The 27,188-nt window shown below is 43.8% G+C and overlaps 1 protein-coding gene and 1 long non-coding RNA gene across 11 annotated transcripts; both read right to left on the bottom strand.

The window, feature by feature from the left end:
• Positions 1-6,883: 6,883 nt before the first annotated feature.
• Positions 6,884-9,849, bottom strand: LOC104582536 (hydroxyisourate hydrolase). 9 transcript variants are annotated; one of them, XR_002963299.1, is made up of 6 exons: positions 9,523-9,849; positions 9,074-9,126; positions 8,872-8,963; positions 8,486-8,607; positions 8,294-8,369; positions 6,884-8,201 (listed from the first exon to the last, which is right to left on the bottom strand). XR_002963299.1 is itself a non-coding variant. In XM_024459145.1 (4 exons), the coding sequence occupies exons 1-4, from the start codon at positions 9,263-9,265 to the stop codon at positions 7,992-7,994; spliced, it is 378 nt and encodes a 125-aa protein (XP_024314913.1). In that variant the 5' UTR covers positions 9,266-9,849; the 3' UTR covers positions 6,884-7,991. The 9 variants fall into 9 exon arrangements, 3 of the variants coding, with proteins under 3 accessions (XP_024314913.1, XP_024314914.1, XP_024314912.1); XR_002963298.1 differs by having other exon boundaries at positions 8,486-8,963; XR_001406337.2 differs by having other exon boundaries at positions 8,294-8,607.
• Positions 9,850-14,291: 4,442 nt separating this feature from the next.
• On the bottom strand, positions 14,292-16,555 carry LOC104583053. 2 transcript variants are annotated; one of them, XR_002963308.1, is made up of 3 exons: positions 16,421-16,555; positions 15,197-15,286; positions 14,292-14,691 (listed from the first exon to the last, which is right to left on the bottom strand). It is a non-coding gene; the product is annotated as an uncharacterized LOC104583053 (long non-coding RNA). The 2 variants fall into 2 exon arrangements; XR_002963307.1 differs by having other exon boundaries at positions 14,465-14,691; positions 15,197-15,283.
• Between the last annotated feature and the right edge of the window lie 10,633 nt (positions 16,556-27,188).

Genomic DNA, 27,188 nt, shown 5'->3' with positions numbered 1-27,188 from the left:
GTAAGAAAACTCCCCTTTACGATAAATGGTGTAAAGTATATTAACATTAGTAAAACAACAATGATTGAGTCACCAGATAACAGCATGTATGAAACTCACATATTTCTTTACCAGATATATCAGCCATGATATCTCTTTTGTTGCTAGGAGCATCCTGCGGATCATCCTTCACATACATTATTTTGTAGTAATTGACGCCAAGAAAGTCAACAGAGTTGACTAGTTGTTCAGATTGGTTTCAAGAAAATTTTGGCAACTTGGAGCCAGTGTTCTCCTTCATCACAAGTGGGTAGTCTCTGTTAGAGTTGTAGTTGTATAGCCATGTTATATCCCCATTGTATAAGGGGTTTTCTGCATATTTGCCACACCTGTACCTGTATATATACTGGCCTTTGGCCTCCTGGAAATACAAGTTGCATATTTCCTAACATGGTATCAGAGCCTAGGATTTGTTTTTCCACTGCACGCGCAACTCGTGCAAATTGAATCGATTTCTGATCTCAGATCGCCCCCGGTCGATTCAGATCGATTCTCCGTCGATCTCCCCTGCCCGCGCGCAATTCTCTGCCCGCGGAATTCTCCCCTGCCCGCGCGCGCTTCCCTACCCGCGCGCGATTCCGCTGCAGCAATCTCCTGCGCATCTCCGCCGGCCGCTGCTGGTTGCTGCCCGTCTCCGCCGAGAGCCTCTGCTGCACGGGTCTTCATCAGCCGCTGCTGCCTCGCGGGATCTCCGCCGGCTGCCGCCGCCTCACGGCTTCTCCCCGGCCGCTGGCCCTTTGATCGGGTCTGTTCCGCTGCTCTGTTTCTTCGAACAGCAGCGTAGCAGTTTCCGATCCAGTTAAGAAGAACAGGTACAATGACGTCCTCCGGCTACGTTGCTATACCTCGCTGTCCGGTGATTTTTGATGGGATCAACTACACGGACTTCGTTCCCCACATGCGCATCCACACGCGCGGTCTTGGACTTTGGGGCGCTCTTTCCGGCGAGGTGCCGTGTCCACCGTCTCCCGTTCAACCGGTCGAGCCTTCTCCGCCGGTCCCTCCGACTGTTGATCCTACGGCTTCCCAGGATATTGTTGCTGCTGCCAAGAAGGCCGACGATGCTGCTGTTGTTGCCTATGAGCAACGGCTCTCCGACTACAAGCTTGCACTTGATGATTTTCGTGTTGCGCTTGCTGCCTACACACACTGGATGGATGCAGATGCTCGTGCCTCGGCTGTTCTTGTTTCTAGTGTTCTGCCCCAGTTCTCCTCCGAGATTGTCGGCCTCTCCTCGGCGTTTCAAATGTGGACTCACCTAAGCCAGCGTTATCAGCCCTCTGGTGACACTCTGTACCTCTCCGTGGTTCGTCAAGAGCACAAACTTCGACAGGGTGATGCTACCATCGATGAATTCTATTCTCGGAGCTGAGCTATTTGGAGACAGCTTCATTCTCTTCGCTCCACTGGTTGTGGCACTTGTTCGTGTTGTCAGACTGCTCGTGCTGATAAGGAGTTCCACCGTCTCTACGAGTTTTTGTCGCGGCTCCGTAAGGAGTTCGAGCCGCGGCGTGCCCAGCTCTTTGCACAGGTCCCTCGTGTCACTCTACTGGAGGCACTCACCGAGCTTTGTGCCGAGGAGACTCGTCTGCGTGGTGCTGGTTTATTGGAGATTCCCACCGTCCTCGCTGCTCGACCACCGGCTACACCTTGTTCCAGTGCCTCGGCTCCCCTGCTGCCTACTCCAGCGGGTGGATCACGCCCTCCCTCTGGTGGTGGTCGCCCTCATTGCACCTACTGCGAGAAGGACGGTCACAGTTATTCTTCCTGCTTCAGGCGGAAGCGGGATCTTTCTCGTGGTTCTTCGTCTTCGGGCACCGGATCGTATACTTCGACTTCTGCATCGACATCCTCGGCCTTGTCATCCATCGAGCAGGAGATTGCACGTCTTCGTCGTATGCTTGCTGCTACTGGTTCTCCCTCAGCAGGTTCTGCAGGTTCTGCTACTGAATCTTCTAGCACTGAGAGACCGCCTCCGCAGTCAGGTACATTCCCGTGGATTCTCGATTCTGGAGCATCTTTTCACATGACCTCTGATTCTTCTATCTTGTCCTCCCTTAGACCTTTAGATTCTCCGGTTCATGTTCTTACTGCTGATGGTACCTCCCTTCCGGTTGCTAGTCAAGGCATTCTTAGCAATTCCACTTTCCATGTTTCTCCTGTTGCTCATGTTCCTCGACTCACCATGCAGCTTCTTTCTGCTGGTCAGCTTACTGACTCTGGTTGTCGCGTCATTCTCGACCCTGACTCTTGTTCTGTTCAGGATCGTCGCACGAGCGCTCTGGTTGGAGCTGGCCCCCGGCGCCGTGACTCACAGGGCCTCTGGGAGCTTGACTGGCTTCGTTCTCCTTCCACTGCCCCTGTCGCCAGCCTTTCAACTCCAGTTGTTATGTCTACTAGCTCTTTTCAGCAGTGGCACCATCGTCTTGGTCATCTATGTGGTTCTCGTCTGTCGTCTTTAGTTCGTCGAGGTCTTCTGGGGTCTGTCTCAGGAGATGTGTCATTAGATTGTCAGGGTTGTAAACTCGGTAAACATATTCAGTTACCATATCCTCATAGTGAGTCCATGTCTAAGCGTCCTTTTGATCTTGTTCACTCAGATGTTTGGGGTCAGGCTCCCTTCATTTCGAAAGGGGGTCATCGCTACTATGTTCTTTTTATCGATGATTTTTCACGCTACACTTGGATATACTTTATGTCTTCTCGTAGTGAGGTTTTATCTATCTATCAGAAGTTTGCTGCCATGGTTCACACCCAGTTCCACACTCCTATTCGTGTTTTCCGTGCAGATTCTGCTGGTGAGTATACCTCTCGTTCTCTACGCGGATTCCTTGATGAGCAGGGCACGCTTGCTCAGTTCTCTTGTCCCGGTGCTCATGCTCAGAATGGTGTTGCTGAGCGCAAGCATCGTCATCTACTTGAGACGGCTCGCGCCTTGATGATCGCTGCCTCTCTTCCTCCTCACTTTTGGGCTGAGGCGGTATCTACCGCTGCCTATCTTATCAACATCCAGCCATCCTCTTCTCTAAAAGGGGGCATTCCTCTTGAGCGTCTTTGGGATCGCTCTCCTGATTACTCTGAGCTTCGGTCATTTGGCTGCGTTTGCTACGTTCTTCTAGCTGACCGCGAGCGTACCAAGCTGACCGCTCAGTCTGTTGAGTGCGTCTTCCTCGGCTATGATGATGAGCACAAGGGCTATCGGTGCTGGGATCCGAATGCTCGTCGGATACGGAATTCTCGGGATGTGACTTTTGATGAGTCTCGTCCTTTCTATCCTCGCCCATCTTCTCCCGAGGTTACCCCTGTAGAGTCTCTCTCCTTCCTGATTCTTCCTGATACATCTATACCAGCTAGTCGATTATCTGATCGTTCCACTGTGTCTTCACATCCTCCCTTTGAGACTTCACCCCCGTCGTCTCCTCCCCACACACCAGATTCTCCCGATCAGCCACAACATTCTCCTGATGCTCCATCTACCTTGGTTCCACCTGTGGCTTCCTATCCTTTTTACTACACCCGTCGTTCTCGACTTCCAGCTACTCCGGTTTCCCCTGTTCGGTTATCTTCCCCTGATATTTCGAACTCTCCTGTTCAGTTATCTTCCCCTGTTCAGACTTCAGATGTGCCTGGTCCTTCAGGTGAGGTCTCGTCTACCACTATGCAGCCTCCCGTTCCTTCATATGGCCTTCACGCTCGTCCTCTTCCTGCAATTGACCGTTATGGTTTTGCTGGCGCTGCTCCTCTTGAGCCATCCTCTTATCGTGATGCTGTTGTTCATCCTGAATGGCAGCATGCGATGGCCGAGGAGATTGCTGCCCTTGAGCGCACTGGCACGTGGGATATTGTTTCTCCTCCTCCCCGTGTTCGTCCTATCACTTGCAAGTGGGTCTACAAGGTTAAGACTCGCTCTGATGGTACTCTTGAGCGCTATAAGGCGCGTCTTGTGGCTCGTGGTTTTCAGCAGGAGCATGGTTGTGATTATGATGAGACCTTTGCTCCTGTGGCTCATATGACCACTGTTCGCACTCTTCTTGCTGTGGCCTCTGTTCGCCACTGGTCTATTTCCCAGCTCGATGTCAAGAATGCCTTTCTTAATGGTGAGTTGTGTGAGGAGGTCTACATGCAGCCACCTCCTGGGTATTCTGTTCCTGACGGCATGGTTTGTCGTCTTTGTCGCTCTCTCTATGGCCTTAAGCAGGCCCCTCGTGCCTGGTTTGAGTGCTTTGCCTCCGTGATCACTGCTGCTGGTTTTTCCGCCAGTGCACATGATCCTGCGCTCTTCATCCACCTTTCTCCTCGAGGTCGGACTCTCCTTCTCCTCTATGTTGATGATATGATCATCACAGGGGATGACCCTGAGTATATTGCCTTTGTTAAGGCACATCTTAGTGAGCAGTTCCTTATGTCTGATCTTGGTCCCCTTCGATATTTTCTTGGGATTGAGGTCTCTTCCACCTCTGATGGCTTCTTTATTTCTCAGGAGAAGTACATTCAGGATCTTCTTGCTCGTGCTGGTCTTACTGATGAGCGCACTGTTGAGACTCCGATGGAGCTCAATGTTCATCTTCGTGCTTCTGATGGTGAGCCTCTTTCTGATCCGACCCGCTATCGTCATCTTGTTGGGAGTTTGGTCTATCTAGCTGTCACTCGTCGAGATATTTCTTATCCGGTTCATGTTCTCAGTCAGTTTGTTTATGCTCCCACTCATGTTCACTATAGCCACCTCCTTCGAGTTCTGCGTTATCTTCGTGGGACTGTCTCTCGTCGTCTTTTCTTCCCACGCTCCAGCTCGCTCAAGCTTCGGGCATTCTCGGATGCTACCTGGGCTAGTGATCCTTCGAATCGCCGGTCCTTGTCTGCTTATTGTGTTTTTCTAGGTGGTTCTCTTATTGCTCGGAAGACGAAGAAACAGGTTGCAGTCTCTCGTTCGAGTGCAGAGGCAGAGTTGCGTGCTATGGCGCTTTTGACAGCTGAGGTGACTTGGCTTCGATGGTTACTTGAGGATTTTGGTGTTTCTGTTACTACACCTACTCCTCTTTTGTCAGACAGTACAGGTGCTATCAGCATTGCGTGTGATCCCGTGAAGCATGAGCTTACCAAGCATATTGGTGTGGATGCTTCTTTCATGCGCTCTTGTGTACAGGATCAGGTTGTTGATCTTCAGTTTGTGCCTTCTGAGCTCCCAGTTAGCAGATTTCTTCACGAAGGCCCAGACTAGAACACATCATGGTTTTTATCTCTCCAAACTCAGTGTTGCTGATCCACCATGAGTTTGAGGGGTGGTGTTAGAGTTGTAGTTGTATAGCCATGTTATATCCCCATTGTATAAGGGGTTTTCTACATATTTGCCACACATGTACCTGTATATATACTGGCCTTTGGCCTCCTGGAAATACAAGTTGCATATTTCCTAACAGTCTCCATAATAAAGAGGATCTAAAAACCTAATATAGAGGAGTATCATATCAAAAAGAGGGCCAATGCTTCTTCACTATTTTAGTGCAATGCATGACAACATTTAAAATTACAAAAAATCTAACTTCACAGCTCCAGAATTTTACCCAAACTTGGAAACTGCAAAGGGTTTCCACCCATGTGTGACTACGAACATACATGTATGCACCACCGCTACGAATTGAAAGAACAATCAATTTTGTTCTCAAATAATATGATAACGCCAAGATTTTTGTTAAATGCCCTTGCAGACATTTTCTAGGAGTGCAACAAATTGAGAAAAGGCCAGAATACAAAAAGCTAAACAAACCATGTGAACGATATGTCTTATTTTCAGTGAAAGAACATATATCTCATACAAATACAATGAGAACACGTGTCTCATACAAATATTGACTACACCCTCAGGGTCCATAAAAACTGTCATTTTGGACATTGAAACAGTCTCCAAAATGCAACTTTGACCACTAATTTTTTTCGTAGCATAATTATACAGTAAAACCCAGCAAAAATTGCATGATGTGAAAGTACTTTTCAAGGAAACTTTATGCATGCGATTTTTAGTATATAATCCAAATAGTTGAAGATTGGTAGTCAAAAAGTTTTCAAAAGTATGGTTGCTTAATGCTTATGTCTAAATGAGAGCTTTTATGGAACCAGAGGGTGTACAAGGTAGTTATGCAAATCAAATACAGTCATAAAATGAAGACAATGTAATTACAGTTACTAACATTTTAGAAAACATAAATTCTAGGAAACGCAGTGGCTATACTTGCGGAGTTATTTCTCCCGGTTTTATTTTTTGAAGTTATCTAATGTGTGCTGCAAATATACCGAGAATAGTAAAAGAGAAATCTAATTGAAGATAACAATAAAATTACAAGCCATAGCAGGTAGTATCACAGAAAACCCTCTAACATGTACAAACTTTTGAAAATGTGATAAGGGGATATTAATCTAAAATTTTCGATTGAACAATTACATGCCAAATATCAGTACACAGTAACAAATTGATAGGTTTGAATAGCGTACTATTCACTATAAGCTGCATCGATTTATATATTATTTATTTCTTTTTACAAAATGCATGTGGTCATATTTTGCACCAAGTTTTGCAAGGAATGCATCTCGAATATACGGTGCGAATAGACCCAGGTGGAGATAAGCATTTTTGAAGTACACACTTCAGACCATACCAACTAAAAAAATGTCTCCTCTAGAATAGCTTAGTGGACTAATTGTGCTTTCAATACCATACAACAGTTGTATGGTACTGAAGTAGATGAAGCTTTACAGGCCTATTTCAAGTTCTAAAGGTTTCATGGACACTATTAAATAACATACTCCCCCCCCCCCCCCCCTCGTGCATTATCTGTGGTAGACAGAGATAAGAACAATAAATTTTTTAACAAGTCCAAGAGCAGGTTGCGGTGGCACAAATTCAAGATACATTGGATGATATGTGTAACACAAAGCTAATGCCATCCTTGGTGGGCAGGCCATTAAAAGGCTTCTAATTGGTATTCATCTTCGCTAGAATCTTTTTCGTTAAGGCAAAGCATATCCACATACATTGGATGATATGTGTAACACAACTATGTAGAACACACACTTCATAGTAAACACTATCAACTAACCAATCAAACTTCTCATTAGTGAAGACAAAACATGTAATGCATGAACTAAGATGCATACATGATTTGAGGACTCAACCATCCATCATATTCATCTTCAAGGATTTGAGGAAGATCATACTGTAAAATGGTAACATGTGGTTGGATTCCTGCAAGATACTTGGAATATTAATCGGCAGTCAAAATATACATAGTACTTTGCCAAAGTATGAACATACTGACTATTGCAGTATATGTGTTTTTCAATGGCATTCTTCATCTATGTCACTTTCAATCTAACTCAAACTTAGAGATACTAGCTAAATGCACGTGCGTTGCTACGGAACTAAAAATATGCATTACGTGCATGAGTTCTTAAAAAAAAGATGTGCTCATATTTTCCAATTTTATGCTAAATAAGAACTCTCTTAAAAAAATTACTTGAGAAAACAACTATGTCAAAAGTATATGTCAAACCAATCACTACAGTCAAATGGTTGCAACACATATGTACAATATTGAAAGGGTGACAATCAAGTGATTTCTGACAAGCTAGGGGGTAGTCTTGCTGGGTGAATTGACGACCACCAACTCGAATCTTTATAAGTGTAAAGAAAAGATAAATCCCCTCAAATTCCATTTCAACATCTATTTTGACCATTAAAACGTACTCCCTCCGATCAATAAGTGTCTCAGATTTTGTACTTAGTACAAAGTTGTATTAAATCTAAGACACTTATTATGGACCGGAAGGAGTAAATAAATACAAATGGAAGCAGGATGAGTAAGTTAAACTAGACATGTTCATTGGCAGTCCAGTCCAGCTCAGCTCAGCATTCCTGGGCTTACTCCCTGGTCCAGGCTCAGGAGTAGAATTTCAGCCAACTAGAAATTCAAGGGTCTAAGGCCCTGCTCAAAACATACTGGTATCATTTCCATATGACTGATCTACTACCTTTATATATGAGTCTTCATGATGATTAGATTAATTGGTACATAAATATCTTTTCGTACAAGATTTACCATGATCAAGGAGTTCATTGATGAGATCATTGTAGTACTCTAATCCTTTTGGATTGACTTCTCTTCTGCCATCTATGGACGTGTGAAAGGTAATCAGGATTGTATCTTTTTAAGAAGTTTCAACTGAACAATGGAACTTTGTCACAAGTTTGTTGAAAACATACAAGGAATAAGCCTTGACCAAGAGATAGAGAACCTATAAGCAGCCAGCCCAGTCTCTGTCATTAATTTGATATCCTCCTGGAATAAACACGAGTAAAGGATAGAATGTTATTAGCATGCAAAATTTACCAGCATCAACTACCATCCCTAGAGGAGCTAGAGTTAGTTAAGGAGGAGCAGTAATCATGTAGAACCGTTCTTATTTTGTAAAATCGTTTGACTAGTCTTGTGGAATGCAGAATCTTTCTTGTATGGATCTTGGTTTCAGAACCACATCAGAAGATCAGAACTACTGGGCACCATTATGAAGAGATTTCTGCATACACTACGCATAGTCAAACACTTGTACCAAATCTGCTATTATCATAAGCCATATCTTAAATGGTTAAGACAAGCCTCAGACCAACAATAACATCATCAGTATGCAATTTATGTAACACAAGAGATAAAATTGATGTTATTAGATTCGTATTAAAACAAATAGTAATGATTACGATTTTGTATCACATAAACCACACATTAACGAGTCATGTTGACAAAAGGCTTGTCTTAACCAACCAACATTTCTATGAGCTACTACCTACAAAATATCCTGCTCCCCGACTCCCTGTCCCATCCACCCACCCCCCTTTGAAAAATGGATCATACCAAGGCAGCCTCACTGTAAATAGTCTGCTATGCACAGTTTGCGTAGCAACCATAGGAGCACTTGAGTTACTATAACATGATATGCATAATCCAATTAAGGGTTGCAGAATTAAACTCAACAAGAATTGCCATACCTTGTACTTGGGGTAGCCGTCAGCTGCCACATCACCATCTACAGGATCATCACCTGTATTGCAGAACTCATAAGGGCGGTGGCACAGTCCATATGCACAATTGACCTCTTTCGATTCCCATCGTAAAGCCCAACCCAAATCCTGGGCCGGTCCGGGTTTGGCAGATCGCACAGGGGATTCACAGTTGCGCATTTCGAATACAGTGACTATGATTTTGGGTCCATAAGTTCAGTTAACTGTGATAGTTTCACCCCTTAGGCCCTTACCACCTGTAAGTTTCTAATTTTTGTAGTATGTGAAATGACCTCATCTGTAACAAACTGTGATGGCTGAGCATACTAATCCTACTGTGGGCATATAATTCACCGGGAGCAATCCACATCCCACATTTTTGGAAAAATGTTTGCGTTGCAAATCAGTGGCTTCAGTGCAAAGCGCGCTTAACTTACCGGTGTATGTTCACGGTTCGCCTTCCGGTGGGATTTGCAGCTCCCATGGCCGTACCGTACCCACGGCGCTGAGGCGGCGGTGGGGCTGGGCCGCAGGGGCAGGGTTGTGAGCTGAGTTTGCGCGCTGTGTCGCGAGCAGCGGGGAGGGCGAGGCGAACCGTATAAGGTTTCTGCGGCGCGGAGCGGGGTACAACCTGGCGGGAGGGGCAGGAGGAGACATGTCGCCGGCGGTGGACTTCCGCCGCCGTCGCGGGACGGGAGGGAGGCCCTCTCTCGGTTGGGAGTTGGGAGGCCCACGGCCCACGCCATGCGTGAAAATACTACAGGCACTAGAAAAATAAGTTCGACTTTTTTTTTTGAGGGAACACATCGAGCAACACAGGCAAAGGCAAAAAGCACCGAGCCGTGCGTTGCGTACCAGCGTTAGCGTGAGCGCGAGCGAACTGCGAAGGTGTCCCAGACGCTGGTCATTGAACCGACGCTTGTCACTGATGTCACGGGTACTCCGGCAGCCACATAATTAACGTCGTCGGGGTCACCGCATTGCTCACCTGATAAGCCGACGTGCTGGCGCCGAAGGCGAAGCCCGCGGGGAACTAAGTCGGCCCTGCTGATGGAGCCGGTTGCCTCGCCGCGGATCCTCACCGCCGCCACCGTTGATCCTACGGATCGGAGGCCGCGACGAGGAGCAAAGCGACGGCGCGCAGCGTCATCTGGTCCCTCTTTCTCGTTGATCGGGGCAACCACACGCTGTCCTCACTCCTCAGTGTCGGTGCGGACGTGTGGCTAGTATCCGTGTCGGGGTGACCATGAAAAGAAAGGCCAAGAGCCCGACGCGCCGGTTCTAACATACGTTGTTTGCTTGTGCTTCCGTTTCAACTTTTGGTGTTTTTAGCAAACTCAAAAGTATTTTTTCTTTTTACACATAAAGCTGAAAAACACCACCGGACGTGTTTCTCACCTAGAAGCATCAAAAACACGTCCAGAGGTAAAACTGAAGCAGAAGACCAAACAAACAGGGCCTAACGAAACGTGTGTACATTGCGGCGCGCGCATCTGTACTTGATAACACCTACTCCCTCCGTTACTTAAAAAATGTCATACTCCGCTCCCCTACTGCCCATCTTCCATTCTTCCGTGCCACGTCTCCTCCGCCGGCTCCCGAGCGATTCGCGCCGCCCGCCTTCCCTCCGAGAGGCGAGTGCGAGTCCGTGACCTGCCTGGGGAGACCCGTCTCCTGCCCCCACCATGTGCGCCGCTTCCCCTGCCCTTTCTGTTCCGATTTCTTGATGGAATAATCAATAGAGGAAATATGATCAAATTAGGAATGCACCCTTCTCTTTCTTCATTACTCAGTTCTGCAACTTAAGCTTTTGTGTATCCATACCCACGATCGAGAATCCAAGGAGACAAATTGGACTCAATGATCCTGCAACAAAATCTTTTGGCATCCCTCCCCTTCCCATCCTATAAATACACCCAACATCTGCTGGAGTCTATCCATCTCCGAACTGGAATGCCGCAGAAGTTCTGAAACCATGGCTTCTAACAGGATCTCCCTCAAGCTGCTGGTGGAGGTGGACACCAAATCGAAGAATATGCTGTCCGCTTAGGCGGGCAAGGAGTTCGTGTTCAACCTGCAGGAGCTCTCCGTCGGCGATGTGGCAAAGCTCATCTCCTCCGGAGCCATGCACGGAGCACGGGAGCATCGGCAGGGTGTACGGGACAACTGCTGGCCTCATGGGCTTCTCCATGAAACCAACTTCCGGGTGTAGAAGCAAGGGAGGTGCTCCCCAACGATTTCTCCAATTGCTGCATCCCAGTTTTGCTTTTCCCTCTACACATGCGCACGTGCAGTTTATGAGTGCAATTGTGCAGCACCGCCGGTGGTCAAGCGTGCTTAGAAGTCAGAAACTCTTTTGCATCTCCGTTCCCAAACATTTCATGCTCCAGAAAATTTTATTTTCAGTTGCACAGTTTCCTTTTTGATTTTATCAATTGCAGCCTTTACCCTTTATTGTTGTGGACCAAACAAGAATACTCACACGTTTTTAAACTACTGCTCTCGAGTTTCGATTCAGATTGGCGTATTCATGGGCAAACAATATAGTGTCTCGGTTTTAATCTCTCCCAAGAATTCTGATCTTCTACCTATATATTATTGTGATTTCTTTCTATTATTTGTTGCAGGCATTAGTAAAATCTGGTGGCTAGAATCAATAAATCCATTGCTAATCTGCCTTATCTAAGAACTCAAGTAGGTTAGGTCAAGGCTCATCAGATGATGCCTGTAGGCTCAGCTTCTCTTGAGTCTTGACATTGCTGGCACAACAAACTGCACTTGACTTTTCTTGCAAATGGAGTGGGAACTTATTCAAACGTTCATGATGTCATTTTAGGTACGCCATTTAATTGGAGCTATGTATGGACACAATTTTGTCTTTTTGAAATATATCAATTCTTTGGAGGTAAGCTATTTGCCTGATTAATATCCATATATCATTTGTGGTAATCATGATGGCCTACTTTCCTTTGTTTCAGGCTGTTAGTGACAATTGGTAGTTGATGTCTTTGTTTTCATAGCAGGCAAGGAATGACTCCAATTCCCGCAGCAACGCGCGGGGTGCCTTCTAGTTCAAATAGTTTTTGGAGGATTTTAATAACCTGAAATTTTCCTACCGAAATTGTTAAGGATTGTAAAGCATATGAACTTTCTTTAAGATTCATTTGCACTATATGGTATAGAAAAAATTCATAAGAAAAAAAGACATCGAATCCAATTTTCGAAAAATAATCAGGTTTGGACTACTAGCCTACCGGGGCCTCTTAAATTCAATTGTTTTTAGGATTTTAATAATCTGGAATTTTCATACCGGAATTGTCAAGGATTTGTAAATCATATAAATTTTCCTTAAGATTCTGCACTATATTATAAAAAAATATTCATGGACAAAAATGACACCGACTCCAAATTTTTGAAATAATCATATGTTTGTCATATGCACAATCAAACATCTTTTGATTAATGTTGAGAATACTGCAAACTAAAGAAGTCCTTGGACTTTGGACTGCGTTTAACAGGAGCCTGTGAACAAAAAGCACGTATGTTGGTGCACTTTGTATATGTAAGGAAATACATGCATTTCCATCAACTTATAGCACAAACAAGTCGCCGGCCATGAGACCACTTACATCTTTCGGGAATGAATCATGCCACAGAGGATGATCTGTGTGATCTACTCCCCCCGTTCCGTAATTCTTGTCTCAAATTTGCCAAAAAAAATGGATGCATCTATTCCTAAAAAGCATCTAGATACATGTAATATTTCGACAAGAATTATAGAACGGATGGAGTAGTTCTTAACCAAAAGCGATCATCACATGCACCAGGTTATTACAACATGTGGGGTACACCACCCGATTTTAAGGACATGAAAATTGGGCATCCTCCCGGTGATCTTAGACCATCAAGGCCATGCACCGTCCGATCTGACACCATTATGATTTCCCACCGTCCGAACCTGTCCATAGAGCTGCTGCTCCGCCAGAAAAACCGGCTGAAGTGCCGTCGTAAACATGTGCCTCTTGTGTTTTAGAGGTGAGTGGGGGCGTTTTTGTCAATTCCATTTAGCACAGGGCCAAAAGAGCAAAAAAAAAGTTGGTTAATTAGGCGATCGGCCCATTGTCCAAACGAAAATACACGAGCAAATAAAAAAACACTACATTTTTCTTGGCAAAAAACCACCACATTAGTGGCTAGGATTTCAGTTAACCACCACTCTATGATTTTGTTGGCTAAAATCTACCACTATCGTAGTTGCAAATCACTAATAGCAGTGATAGGTCCATTCAGGCTTTTTGACAACATAACTGACAGAGATGTCCACCTTTCATCACCCTGGCGCGTCAGCATGGAACAAATCAAACCAGTTCCTTATTTGGCTCAAATCACATCGACACGAAGTAGGCGGAGCAGTTCCTCAGTCCATGATGTATCATGTAGAGGCTTGACGATGTATAGTTTACTATGCACGTGTAATACCATCTTGTTACATGCACAGCACAGTAATCTAGCTAGTAGTACCTTATTCTATTGAGTTTATAGATGGTTAATTAGTTGTACTTAATTGCGACTTCTTTTGTTATAGATTTTATTAGTACTTTGATATAATTTTGTATTTTCGTACTTGCTAGCATGTTGATATTGCTTGCTTAGATGGTGGTAAGCTCATGTAAAGTTGTACATGTCTCATGTACATATGTTCCGTCATATGTGGTGCATGATTTGAATTATATAGTTATATAGTTGCCTATAGCTTACATGTTGTGATCACACCACTAGTATAGATACATGTTTGTTTTATCAGTATAGAACCACATATGACATGTTTTAATTACTAGTCTTTAATTTGTTTATCTTTAGATCGAATTCTTGTTGATTAACTCTAGAGAGCATGCTTTGTATTCAACCGTTGTCTTCATTATAGCTTTATTTGCGTAGAGATATAGAACCCAGGAACGATGATTCCCCTTGGCTCTAAGATGAGGCTACCAAAGAATTTTTCCTATCAGGTGCGGCACTCCAAAATTTTGAACAATCAAGGTGGTCCCACACATCCCAGGACGAAAGAAACGGACTAGGTGCTCGGGGAAACCAACCACAACATTAAATCGGACGGACTCGTTGCGTCAGCGCGCGCAAAACATATTTGTCGATTATACGGTGAAAAAAGAAAACAGGAATTATAGTACAGCGCAAAAGGAAAACAGGAATAAATTGATTAGCCAAACAATGACCAATAAATACTTAAATAGGCAAAACTCATCAAACAAACAGAATTGTGAAAATCCATAGTGCCAAAAGCAGCGCAAGTCTGTTCCGATACGATAATCATGTCGCGTATTCGTTAAGTTGTACCGGTAGAGGACCGTTCAATAAGTGTATTGCCGTGATGTGGTCACTGTTTCACTTGATCGGCGGAGACTGGTACAGGCAGATGCCCTAACCATATCTATATCGTAACCACCAGCGAAGAAAAAAGTATCGCGGACACATCCAGCATGGTTTATACCAGCCCTCTTCGTCAGGCCAGTCCTTTTCCAGCTCTTGCTCTTCATTTGAGTCGTAATCCTGATTTATGTCGTCCATGTTCAGTATCAAAGGCTGACCTGAAAGTTTTTTCAAAATGTTGTCAACAAACTCTTGTTGAACAAATTTGTTTAACAATGTCTATTCTGTGTGCGATTAGATTTAGATTCACCCAAAATATACAATAAAATTCATTTCGCTGAAAGGCTATTACATGCATTCAATAAAAAGACATACTTAGTATTCTCTCTGTCCAACCTTGCAGATAATTAGATTGGAACAGAAGAGTAATTGCAACTGCAATTGATTCTAACATGAAAGAATGTAGGTAACCAAATCTAGTTTTTTCCATCAAAATATTTATGCAACCAGAACTGAGTCTTGCTGTCTTACTGAACTGGTACATACCCGCGAAAATCAGCAACAGTAATTGGCAAATAAATTAGAGAGCTGAGGTAAGATAGAAGTTAATTGTATTACTTTACATGCTCTGGAATTTCATCCGCACAACCAAAATGAACATATTAGCAAGCGACGATCATGGGAAAAGAATAAATTTCAAGAATAATTGAATTCTCTGCACACCTTTTTCCATAACGTCCGAAAAACCAGTGACAGGTTGCAGATCAGAATAAAACTCCTTGTCCTCCTCCGAATTGACGATCGTCTTTGCTGCTAGAGAAAGACCGAAAAGAACAGTGAAGAGATGTATTGGAGTAGAGAATGAGAATTTACAACTTCTGCACAACCCGGTAAAAGAAACAAATACCTACTGCATGCACAACAAGAACTTCCACTACAATTTTGTGTCTCAGTTAGCTGACGAAAAGGAAATTGTTGAAAAACTGTCAATACGGTATGAACCTAAAAGTTTTGCAAGGTGCGGGAAGAAAGAGCTGTGTCATCGAAGTAACAAAATGCCTATGTTCTACATATATAATAGAAAAAAATACATGGTTTTTTTTTTAATTTCGTCATACTCCTAGCAGAGCTTGAGGTTGTTGGAGAGAACAACAACAATAAGCTTACAGAAATTCAAAGAGTCATTTTCAACCCGTATGGTACCACGTATAATTAAGACATAAGTTTTTGCTAACATGTGCGAGAATTATATCTAAAATCAGAAAAAAATCCTCTGAGTTCAATTAGAAATATACTGTCAAAAATACGGAAGACAAACACAGAGCCTAAGCTAGCCTAGATTCTTCCCCTGTATTCCACGAATTTCGACCGTATTAGCAGAGCGCTTTGTCATTCAGAATTTCAGAGGCACCGCAGTACCGCTCCACCTGTGTTTGTGCCCTTTTCGTGGAACGGCTTTGCCCCCGAGAATATTGTGGGGGGCACCATTACCGCCTTGTGGGACGACCATCACCGGGACTAAAAGGAACCAAAACTAAGTTGTCGAGAAAGATATTTATCTCTATTGCTAATCCTCGTCGTTCTACGCTGGTACAGAACGGATCGGAATATCGGATGCACCAAACAAAAAAACACGCAGAAAGGAAGGGGCGGATACACATCACACACAACAAAAGAGGGACGAAGACACGCGCATACCGGCTTCTATTGCTAATCCTCGCCGTTCTACGCTGGTACAGAACGGATCGGAATATCGGATGCACCAAACAAACAAAAAAACACGCAGAAAGGAAGGGGCGGATACACATCACACACAACAAAAGAGGGACGAAGACACGCGCATACCAGCTTCTCGGCTCCTGAATCAACCGTGCTACGAATTCCCGGGAAAACCAGCCATCTATGCTCGATCAAGGGGGAAAAAAGCATTTTCTTGGTCGCACGCACCTCGAAGTTCTGAAGCGCCCTCTGCCGCCGCTGCTGCCCGCCGCCGCCGTGGACGATGCTGCGTTAGGGTTTTGGCGTTGGGTTGGGGTTTGGGAGGAGCTTTTTCTCTCTCGGATGCTAGGGAGCAAAGCTGGCCTTTTACTTTTCTTTTGCGATGCGACGAGGGCAGGAATGGAATAGGAAGTGGCATTTAAGACGAGTCACGGTTTTACTTCGATAAAGACGAACGAAGCTACTAGTATTGCTGTAAAAATAAACGAACGAAGCTAGCTAGGAGTAGCTAGTTTCATTTTTCCAAAAGAATTCAAGAGTTCGCACATACAGATAAATAATCTCATTCTTTCAAAAGATTTTAGAAAGTTCACCATGTAGATGTTGGTATTATCCACACTAGTTCTCTCAAAATATTTTTGACACGGGTTTGAGCTACCTTGTGGTAGAACCAGCCCACACAGATTCAAGTACTAAATTTACGTGCTTGCATTTTTCCGGATTATTTCAGAGTTAATTGGCATTGTGTTTTCAATGGGAGTGATGTATTCCTCAATAACGAGGCGCATGTGGTGATTTTATCAATATACCGACTCAGTCCCTCAAAGGTATTAATAGGGGTAGGGTTTGAGTTCAACTACGAGACGTCTGTGGTGATTTCGTCATTTCGTTCAACCAAGAGGCGCGTGTGCTAACTTCGTCAATCTCAAGATATGCCGGCTCAGTCTTTTGAAGATGCTCATAGAGTTAGGATTTGCGCGCGTACATTCATAGGAATGAGTGTGCGTGCGTATTTGTGAACGTCTCCATTTGTACTGTTTTTCTTAATAAAAATTGACAATGCTATATATTTTTGTTGTTTTGTTGTTGACCCAATATATACTAGAAAATGTGGAACGGACGGTATAGGGCGGTACGTGAGGTGAACTTCCATTGTTTCCAAACAAAATTGACAAGCTTGACCAACCGATAAATGCAATGAAGCGGACAGATTGGGGACTAAAATTCTTCATGGCAAACTGGTAGGGAGAATTTTTGGAAAATACATACGAGCAGAAAAAACATTTTCGGTTAGCAGTGTAGACCAGGTTTCCTCGGAATAAAATGTAGTAACATTGCAACTCATTGTAATTCCTGATCTCAGGAAATGCAACTTTTAACCATGATACTTGACTAATGAGCTCACTTTCATCCTTAAAATAACGTAAACGCGCAATTTCAAGCCGGAGTGGATGAAGTGAGGGCTCGGGAGGGTTGCCCCCTTTTTTTCTTTCGAATAACCCCCATATGAATATGTTGCCGTTCGTATTCCTTTCTGGTTTTTATCAAATTCAGCCCAAATTGAGACACATGTTTCATTTAAAGACTATCAAATTTCCCTCCTCCCCCAAACCTCTGATTTGACCTCGTCCTTCCCATATGGTTGTTATCTCCACTGTCAGAGAAATCAAACCTTACACTCTTGCCACCAACATATCAAGCCCTTGGTTAACCCCAATGGCCAATGCCTACGAAAAATACACCATGCCACACGTCTATCGACAAGAAATCATTGCACCTATATTATTGACATTCAATATTTAACTACTTTATGCATATCTTAAAACCCCAACCAGGGTGACAACCTCTAACCCGGCCTCCAAAATCGATTCCCCTTCACAATCTACCACAACTAGTGAATAAGTGAATGGATTGCACAAAAACAACCAGAAAATGGTTCACGGTTCATTCAGATTGAGATAAAGATGGCGAACTAACCATAGAGGGGCAGCGCAGCTGGGAAAAGAAAAACAGTTGTGGAAGTTTGCCGTCGGGCAAAAGGAAACAACAAATAGGCGAGATGTTTGCCCGCGGGAAAAAGGAAGAAGGGGTTAAGTGAAAAATGTCCGTCCTTAATTCACGGGGTAGCACCATTAAGGACGAAAGTGAGATCATTCACTCGCACGCAACATAATTACAGTGCATCTGTGTGGGATTCGTGTGGTCGAAGTGGAGTAGCTAGCCATCCGCTCCATCCGTCTACGGTTTCGGTCCTATCACTGTAAAAGTTAAAAAATGAAGAGACCACTACGATGCATACGCCGCAAGAGACCGCATTTTGCTGGAACTGCCACGTCCCTGCTCTGCAAACAAACAAAAAATTGCTTGGTTTCAAAATGGTCGTATCGCTCGAAGGCACTCGATTCTCTTTCCGGGGAGAAACGGGCACCGGTCACATCGCGTGCTGTCCTCGTCCAACGGCACACAGCCCGTACAGTCTCTGCTATTTCGTGTTACTGGACCGAGACCAGCCAGCTGGAGTACATGGCAGGATTGAATGAAGCGGATGCTACCGGCATGTGCTGTACTGCTGTTGATTTGTACAGACTCGGTGAAATGTAATCAGACTTTAAAGTTTAATTTCGACGGTGTATTTGGTTGTAAAATCATGTACTCCAGTTGTTAGAAAAACTGTTCTTCATCGCCAAAAAAAACAAAAACAAAAACTGTTCTTACAATACGAATGGAGGGCTGCAAGCTAGTTCTCGCCCTCCGCTGCTGCAGGTTCTTTCTCTATAATCCATCGATACACCTTCGTTAGCGTCTGGGGATGGGGAGGGGATGGGGGTGGGGGGTGGATGCAGACGTACGCTTGGTTCTCTGTATACTTTGTTTTCCTGTTTCCTTGTTAAAGAAGGAACCATACGCCACAGGAGACAGGACTGGGGTTGCTCTACGAAACAACCACGGTACTCCAGCCAGCTAGCTCCTGTAAAAGCTGCATGTTCTTTCTCTGCACCTTTGCACACCCTGTGAAAGAGATCGACGGTCAAAAGTTATGTTTTTGTCGACAAACGGCAGTTGGAAAGGATGCACTTCACTTGCATTTTTGCACAGCTGCTGCTGCGGCCTGCCGCCTGCATGCGAGGACAGTGCATCGCAGGCGCAAAAGAGGCCGGGCGCTATAGGGTAATGGCCGGGGCTGGACGCATACGTGCTACCTCTACGTGCTACTGGCTTTATACAGAGATTGCAGGAGTAGTATCGGGTGTACGTCCATTTGTAATAGTACTACTAGTATTGCACTAGAATAAATTTCGGTAGTTCTTTGCAAATCGATCGTAAAACTTTCGGACCAGCGGCCGCTCAAAATTTTGTAGGTCTGGTCCGTGCACGATTCATGATCGATTATTCCATGTTACTTAGCGACGCCATGTGTGTGGATCGATATCACATGCGCATGCCAAGCCATATTTTATGTACGAGAAATCCTTTTTCCTAAAAGAAAAACAGGCTCCGGTTCTTCCTAAACCAGACCGGCGCCAGCCCAATCGCTTGCTGTGTTGATGGTACGCTCGATTTTACAGTCTTTTGCATGCGCTGCTCTAAATCATACCGCGCGGTACTTCGTGTATGCTTGGAGTGGGCGGAGGCCACATGCATGCTGTACGGACGACGTGTAGCTGGTGCAGGTTGCTGACGCATATACACAAGATGGGTGGACCGGTGGATATAGGACTTTGTTTTATTATTCGTCTAGTCATTAACGTGTTTTGTTAGTAGTTTGTTTTTTTCGTGATATATTTTGGTATTTGTTAGGCGCCTTCGCGTATGGAACTTTCCACGATTACTTTGTGCTTTTAAATAACTTAAGCTTTCTTACCCGCAAAAAATAATAATAACTTAAGCTTTCTTATATTTTTAATTTTTTGATACTGCTTCTCCTCTTTTTATCTATAGCGTTTATGTTGAAGTACGCGAGCAAGCTAGGATATGTATGAGTTGGCTACAAATTATAGGAAAGGTTGTCGTGCTCTGTTATGGTGATGTGTTGGTCTTCTTTCTTCATACAAAATCAATCAATGTATCTCTCTCTCTTCTCTGTCTGGTACCCTCTTCAGTGGCCGTTTTTACAAACTGACCACCGTTGACCCCCTTTTAGTGACTGTTTTTACAAACCCGCCAATGTTGACCCACCTTCAGTTTCCGTTTTACAAAAACCGTCACTTGTGATCTCGGCTAAAAATCCCAATTATTACTTGACACCTACTAGTGACCGTTTTGAGCTTAAAACCGTCACCGGTGACCCTCCCTCCCGAGCCACATGGGCCTGGCGAATCGGAACAGCTGGCATGCAGGCCGGCCTCATTTGTGGGCCGGCAACGGAATCAAATTTTGAATGAACAATAAGGAAGCCACTGTTCGATGGATTTTTGTCACAATATTTTGGTAAAAATAGTAGAATAAAGGCAGAAATTGACATATATAAAGAATGATAATTTGCAAACACCATAGCCAAAAAGCTGCTAGTTTATACATGAGTACATGCACACTTTTTTTTGGTTGTCCTGGTGGGGACACGCATGAGTAGTCGTGCACCGAAGAAACAAGCTTCTCAAAATCAATCATACACTGGTCCATATATTAGTGATAGCCAGATGCAGGCGACAAGAATTTGCATGATTTATGTATTACGTGCCTCCTAGTACTTGAAGCAAATAAACTGAGAGTGGACCCACTGCATGCATAGAGATTTATTGATCAGCTAGCTTGGGTTTAACAACACGTACGTTCTGAAAAATATCCACACACCTCATGGTCCATCGATGCTGGCCGGATAAGTCAAACATTTTGAAGAGCTGAATGGATATGCACACAGGCCGTTCGTATCCTCAACAGCAGGAGTCCTGATCGATCTTTTGGCCAAATATAAACACAGGCTCACGAAGAAAGGGAGGGGGCTGGAGAGGCCGGGATTCGAAGGTCAGCTCCTCGTCAGAGTTGCGGCGGCGGCAAGCGGCGACTACACAAAATTGCAGCGGCCAATGGAGCAGCATATTATCACTAAGAGAAGAGAGCAGAGGGAAGGCTGGCAATCGCAGAGCATCAGCTGAAGCTGGCCGGCAGGAAGAAGATCGTCGGGACGTCCGGCAGGTTGGCCGCCGGGTACGATTGATACATATCATTATCTCCAGGCCAGCAGACGCACGCAGAAGAGAAGAGATCGACATCTCCAGGCAGCACACACATCCACACCATGACGCAGTCAAGCAATCGGGCAGCCACGTCCTTTGATCTCCAGCGGTGGCTTCTTTCAGAATCAGATCGCCGGCATCTCGGAAGAGAGATTCTGTGGCATCCGTGCCTCTACCCGGCGCTGTGTCGCAGCCATGGATGGACCACCATTGCCATCTATAAAGTTCATGAGGTCCGTGACTCTACCTGACGTCGTGCCGTCGTCGCGGACGGTTAAGAAAAGAAAGAAAAAGATACCATGGCATCCGTGGCCCTACCCGGCGTCGTGACGCAGCCACGGATGAACCACCATTGCCGTCTATAAAATTCATGAGGTCCGCGACTCTATCCGGCACCGTGCCGTCGTCGCGGACGGTTAAAAAAAAGAAAATATGATTATCTGGCATCCGTGGCTCTACCCGGCGCCGTGTCGCTGTCATGGATGGACCATTGATGTCATGTGCTTCTAAATATTTGTGATGTCCACGGTTCTACATGGCACGTGCCGTTGCCGTCGACTATTAAAAAAAGTAAGATTATCTGGCATTCGTGGCTCTACCTAGCGCCGTGTCGCTGCGACGGATGAACCATTGTCGTCACGTGCTTCTACATATTTGTGATGTCCACGGCTCTACCTGACGATGTGCCGTCGCCGTAGACTATTAAAAAAAGATTATCTAACATTCGTGGCTCTACCAGCTGGTGCCGTGCCACTGCCACGGATGGACCACCGTCACCACAAGTTTCAATCTACAGAAATCAACATCCTTATGGCAGCAATATGCATAAATGTGGTGACTGACATGGCCATCTACCGCGGAATTAAGTCGCCATTCCAGATTGATCATGATTATGAATATAATAATAGAAGAGCAATGTTGTAACACCTTGTTGTATGCAAACAATCATATAGTGAATTTGGCCTTCGTGCCATCGTGGTTTTCTCCCTATTTGGGTTTCCATGTTAAAACATGTGTCTCTCATGTGCTTGTGTTATTTTTGTCTGCATAACCTTGTGATGACCTGAGTCCAAGATTTTATAAAGATGACCATTGACACTTTGGTGTAGTTTAATTGGAGGTGTTTTGCGAGTATATATACCGCATATGTAATTAACTGAAATTTTTACGAGATTTCAGGAATCAAGAACCTTACAATCGTCTCAGTCAGATAGATACGCGCAGTATAGAAAAAACATGAGAAGGGAGAATATATAAATAGTCAAGAATGGATGAAATACAACTTTTTCTCATTTCCATGTGTTTATATCAGTTTAATTTGTATATTATGGTATATTGGCACGCCCGCACTTTAAACGCCATAGCGGATAAATTTCAATATTTATTTCGCGTAAAACAACCACTAAAGCCGAGGCGGTGCCCTGGGTGGTATATAACCCCATCGTGCCAGCCACATGATGAAGCATTGAGATGTGTGCCTCCTAATTAATTTATCATGCTTTACATTTGGAGAAGATGGATTAGCAGTATGGGGCTGTTTGGTTTGTGCCCCTTTTAGCCCTGTCAAATGAGGGCAACAATTGGCTTGCCAATTATTTGGTCAAGGATTTCACAACTCTTACTTTGCCAATTATTTGGCAAGAATGTGTAAGAAAGATGGTGTATTTCAAATTGGCAACCAAAATTTTGGCTCCCAACCAAACAAGAACCAAAAACATTTGATTACCAATTATTTGGCTTGGCTTGTGTTGGCTCCCAACCAAACAGCCCATATATATGTTTCTTTGGTCGATTAGCAGTGAGAGGAACAAAAATTAGTATGTTTCTTTGGTCTAATTTAATGTGACAGATGTGACAACCTCACACTTTTTACCTTTCCTTTGTCTCTCCCTCGCTTTTTGTCAGACACCTGCGTACCTCTTAGTACCTCGTCAATTTCGTACCTCATATCTAAGAATATTATGGTACATGACATGTACCTTATCAGTTTTTTAGTACATCGTCAAAATATCAAAACTGTATGCACGAACTCATCACAGTACGTCATGTATCAAGAAAAATAATCACATTATGAGCATCCGTGAAACTTGGTACCTCTTAAATACATTATGATACGCATGTACTAAAAAACCGGAGAGGGAAGGTTGGTGGGTCGCCGAGGAGCATCTGGACAGGGACTCTGGGGAGGCGAGCAGCAAGGGCATCAGCGCCACGCCTAAGGCGAGCACTGCAAGGCGAGGAGTCACTGGTTGGCGGCGAGGCGAGCTGACAAGTGCCCGTCGCGGCCGGAGATCTTGCGCCTGGAGGAGAGAGAGAGGACGTGAGGGAGATAGATAAAATAACGGCCGGGGAGATATATATATGAGAGAGACGAAGTGGGAAAGTACGGGACAACTTTAGCTAAATCTTTTATATCTAAGCAGGAGAATCTCACTATTTGATTTCTCTCAACATGTAACCATGTCACATCATCACATCATTATTTCTTCACACCTATTTAGTGGGAAAGTCATATTTTTTTGCAGATGCATGCTACTTTTTGTTAAACTATCCTCACTAAGGTGAAGAATCCATATATCATACAATTTCATTATATGTTTTTAATTTTGGATACTGTTTCATTGCTACTCAATTTCATGTACGTATGTTAACTAAATTTTTTCGAAACAACTTGCAGGCATTATCTAGTTAATTAAAAAGCTGTGTCCACAGTATGGGGATTAAGGAAAGAGAGAAATTAAAAGAGGACAAATGGCAAGCTCTCACGGTAGGTGTAGATACAATACGGTTTGGTAGGAAGGCACAGGGACTTACACCGGACCTCCCCGTCACACGTGCAATAGCTAACCGCTGCTCCAAGGAAACGTTCTGCCACTTTTCACCGCAAGCTCGTTTTGTCCTGACTAGTTGGACATGGGCTGGCTCGGTTCGAGATGGTCTGGTCAGCTGGGGCAGAAAAGAAAAAAATAGGAAGGGAGAAAAAGAGAACACGCTAGCTGGGCCTTGTTGCTACCGCTTGGCCAAAGCGGAAAAAAGAGGAGAGTTGGGCAAAAATTTGGTTTTTCTTTTTAAGAGTAGAGCAACAAAACATCTAAATAAAATACAAAAATAATATTGTTGATCAAATCATGCTAAATTCTAAAAGCAATGTATATATCAAATATAAAGTCATCATTATGAAAAATGAGGTGGGATAAGCATAGACTTAGTCATTTGAGTAGAAAATCATGAAACCTCATACACGAAAATGTTGGGATTTGGATTGGATCCATGTCTCATCTCGGGCATGGAATGCCGCCACAAAGAATTCAGTTTTTGACATTTGAAAAACACTTACTTCACAAAAAGGGCTCATCATGTTAAATGTTTAATGGAGTTTACCCATTGAATTGGAACCCTCTTTTCGCCAAACCGGCATGCAAAATCGTCATATTGGCCCTAATTTTGGTCCATGGATTCCTTTTGACATGGTGAGTTGAGAATTGGATAAAGTTTTTCTATTTCCACCTGGAAACATATTTCCCTTTTTTCAGATGGCTGGATATTGGTTCCTCTGTGAAGCCGTATGCTCGAGCTCCATTCATATTACATACATCTCTGTTTTATACGTGGTTCGCCGCATTTAATGGGTATTTGCGGACTTTCGATGATCTCCGTGATGTTTAGCTATTTTCCACCACTAGTAAGTGTGCACGTGCACGCACATGCTTAAATGACGTCGACCTAGCAAATTTCGTTGCTATGAAAAAAAAGTGAAATGGTACATTCGAGCTAGAAGTATCCCACCATTTCATTTCAAAGACTTGCGTATCGATTGTGCTTGTGCTTTCTCAATAGATATGCAAAAACGTCCACCTATTCCTCACACTGCTCCTTCCTCTCTGAAGGCCAGCAAATAGCCAAATATCCCTAAAACGCTTATCTCGCTTCTGGCAAAGCTTTCGTCTCTCTACTCTCTCAGAAGACAAGACAGTGCCTTCCTTTTGAAATTATATAGCACCTAGCTCTCCAAAGGAGGTTGTCCTGATTTGTAACAACCGTTTATTCGTTTGATTTATTCCTAAACTTGATTTTAAAGTAGATGCACAACTACCTGATATGATGTATGCTTGTTTAGGATAATAAAACTGAGCCTCTTTCCAGCCCTCTCATGCCGGCCAGTAATTTCGTCTGTCCAATCTAAGTATTTGTGTACTCCCTCCGTTCCATAATTCTTGTCTTAAATTTGGCCAAAAATGGATGTATCTGTTTCTAAAAAGTGTCAACATACATGTAATATTTCGACAAGAATTATGAAATGGAGGGAGTACTTTTTAGCGGAAGTTTTGTTAGTGTTGTCTTTTTGACTGCTATAACCGTTGCTTCTTTGATAAAAAAGACAACACTGAGAAAACTTCGGATAAAATGCCATAAACTCTAGGAAACAAAATTTATCTTTCAAACCTAGACAAAATTAATTCTTCGATTGTTCGACAATCAATTAGTCTTTCAATTCACCAGCCAAGAGCGCTACCAAGAACATCTCATATTCCCCATGGAAACCCACGGTTACACTTTTAAAACAACAACCAGCAGACTTCTATTATGTCACCTTTACCATTATTGACTTGCATGAATGCATCAAACTTTGCAGCGTTGTCACGATGTCGAAGGATTGTCGATTGACTTTACTTCTCGTCGAGATAGAGTTCCACACCCCCTCACCTCACTCGAAGGTGGTGCGATAACAACGGCATTCAGCTTTATTTTCACCTGTGCCGGTATATATAATTATATATATATATATTCCACCTCTAGAAGGTCCCTCACAGCTTCATTGTATACCTCTGTTGCCGAAAATTTCAACATGAATTCTTTTTCAGGGTGCCGTAGTAATCATGCACGCACACGCTCGTCTCAACTGATATAAATTGAGTAAATCCACAAGCTTTATTCTCAAAACCGATGATTCATTTTAGGGATAAAAATTAAAATTACCATAGCTGCACAGCTCATGTTCAGAGTAATAAGAAATCAGATAATCAAATAAGGGACCAGATAAGAAAATAATAATCTCTGGCCACTGTTCTGAAGCCAACACCTATTAATGGATCGTTGTAGGATAAAACAAATGAATTGGAGAGTCGTACTCCCGCTGCTTCATCAGCCACATTCTCTTGCACACACAGCAGCAATGTTAATGCATCTATCAACAATGTACAACACTCCGTGACTAATGATGCATCGGCGAGTTCAATCCATCTTTTTTCCTTCTATGACTGCCATGCCTGATAGAAGTTTTATTGTATTATTTGTTAAACTTACACTCCTGATTTTAGACAGTAATGGTTGTATTGCTCTGATAGTACTTCCCTGCTGGGAGCTTCTCTAATCTATTTTTCAGTTCTGTAGACCTCTTTTAGGCGAGTGCAGATCTCTTCAAGGATGTGTTCATAGGCTATTCGATCAAGCTATGTACTCCCTCCGGCCGGAATTATTTGCCGAAATATTACATGTATTTAGACACTTTTCACACATAGATACATCCGTATTTAGCCAAATTTAAGACAAGTAATACCGGTCGGAGGGAGTATAAAATTTGATCAGACATGTTTATATGCTGCCAGGTCGTGGAAGAAGCTGCTCAAGGAGGCCGTCTGGTGCGGTGGGTTTCCTTTCTCTCCGTTGTGTATGATTTCTGTGGAATGACCGAATCCAATGATGTATCCAGGTGAGGCCCACTGTAGAACGAGCGTACAAGCTAATTTTACAGCAGCGAAAGGATAAAAAGAAGGAAGAGTAGAGACAGAAAAATCAAGGGTATTTAAGATGAGACAAAGCAT

Source organism: Brachypodium distachyon, chromosome 2, assembly GCF_000005505.3.
Source record: "Brachypodium distachyon strain Bd21 chromosome 2, Brachypodium_distachyon_v3.0, whole genome shotgun sequence".
Lineage (NCBI taxonomy): Eukaryota > Viridiplantae > Streptophyta > Magnoliopsida > Poales > Poaceae > Brachypodium > Brachypodium distachyon.
This window is presented reverse-complemented; position numbering and strand designations above follow the sequence as displayed.

Bases quoted from the DNA above. Each gene is read 5' to 3' on its own strand.
- LOC104582536 (XM_024459144.1), bottom strand. From the start codon at position 9,265: ATGCGCAACTGTGAATCCCCTGTGCGATCTGCCAAACCCGGACCGGCC. The intron at 8,370-9,073 runs GTATGGCAATTC...TGTTTATTCCAG, and splicing joins ACGGCTACCCCAAGTACAAG to GAGGATATCAAATTAATGAC. The intron at 8,202-8,293 runs GTATGTTTTCAA...ACACGTCCATAG, and splicing joins TTGGTCAAGGCTTATTCCTT to ATGGCAGAAGAGAAGTCAAT.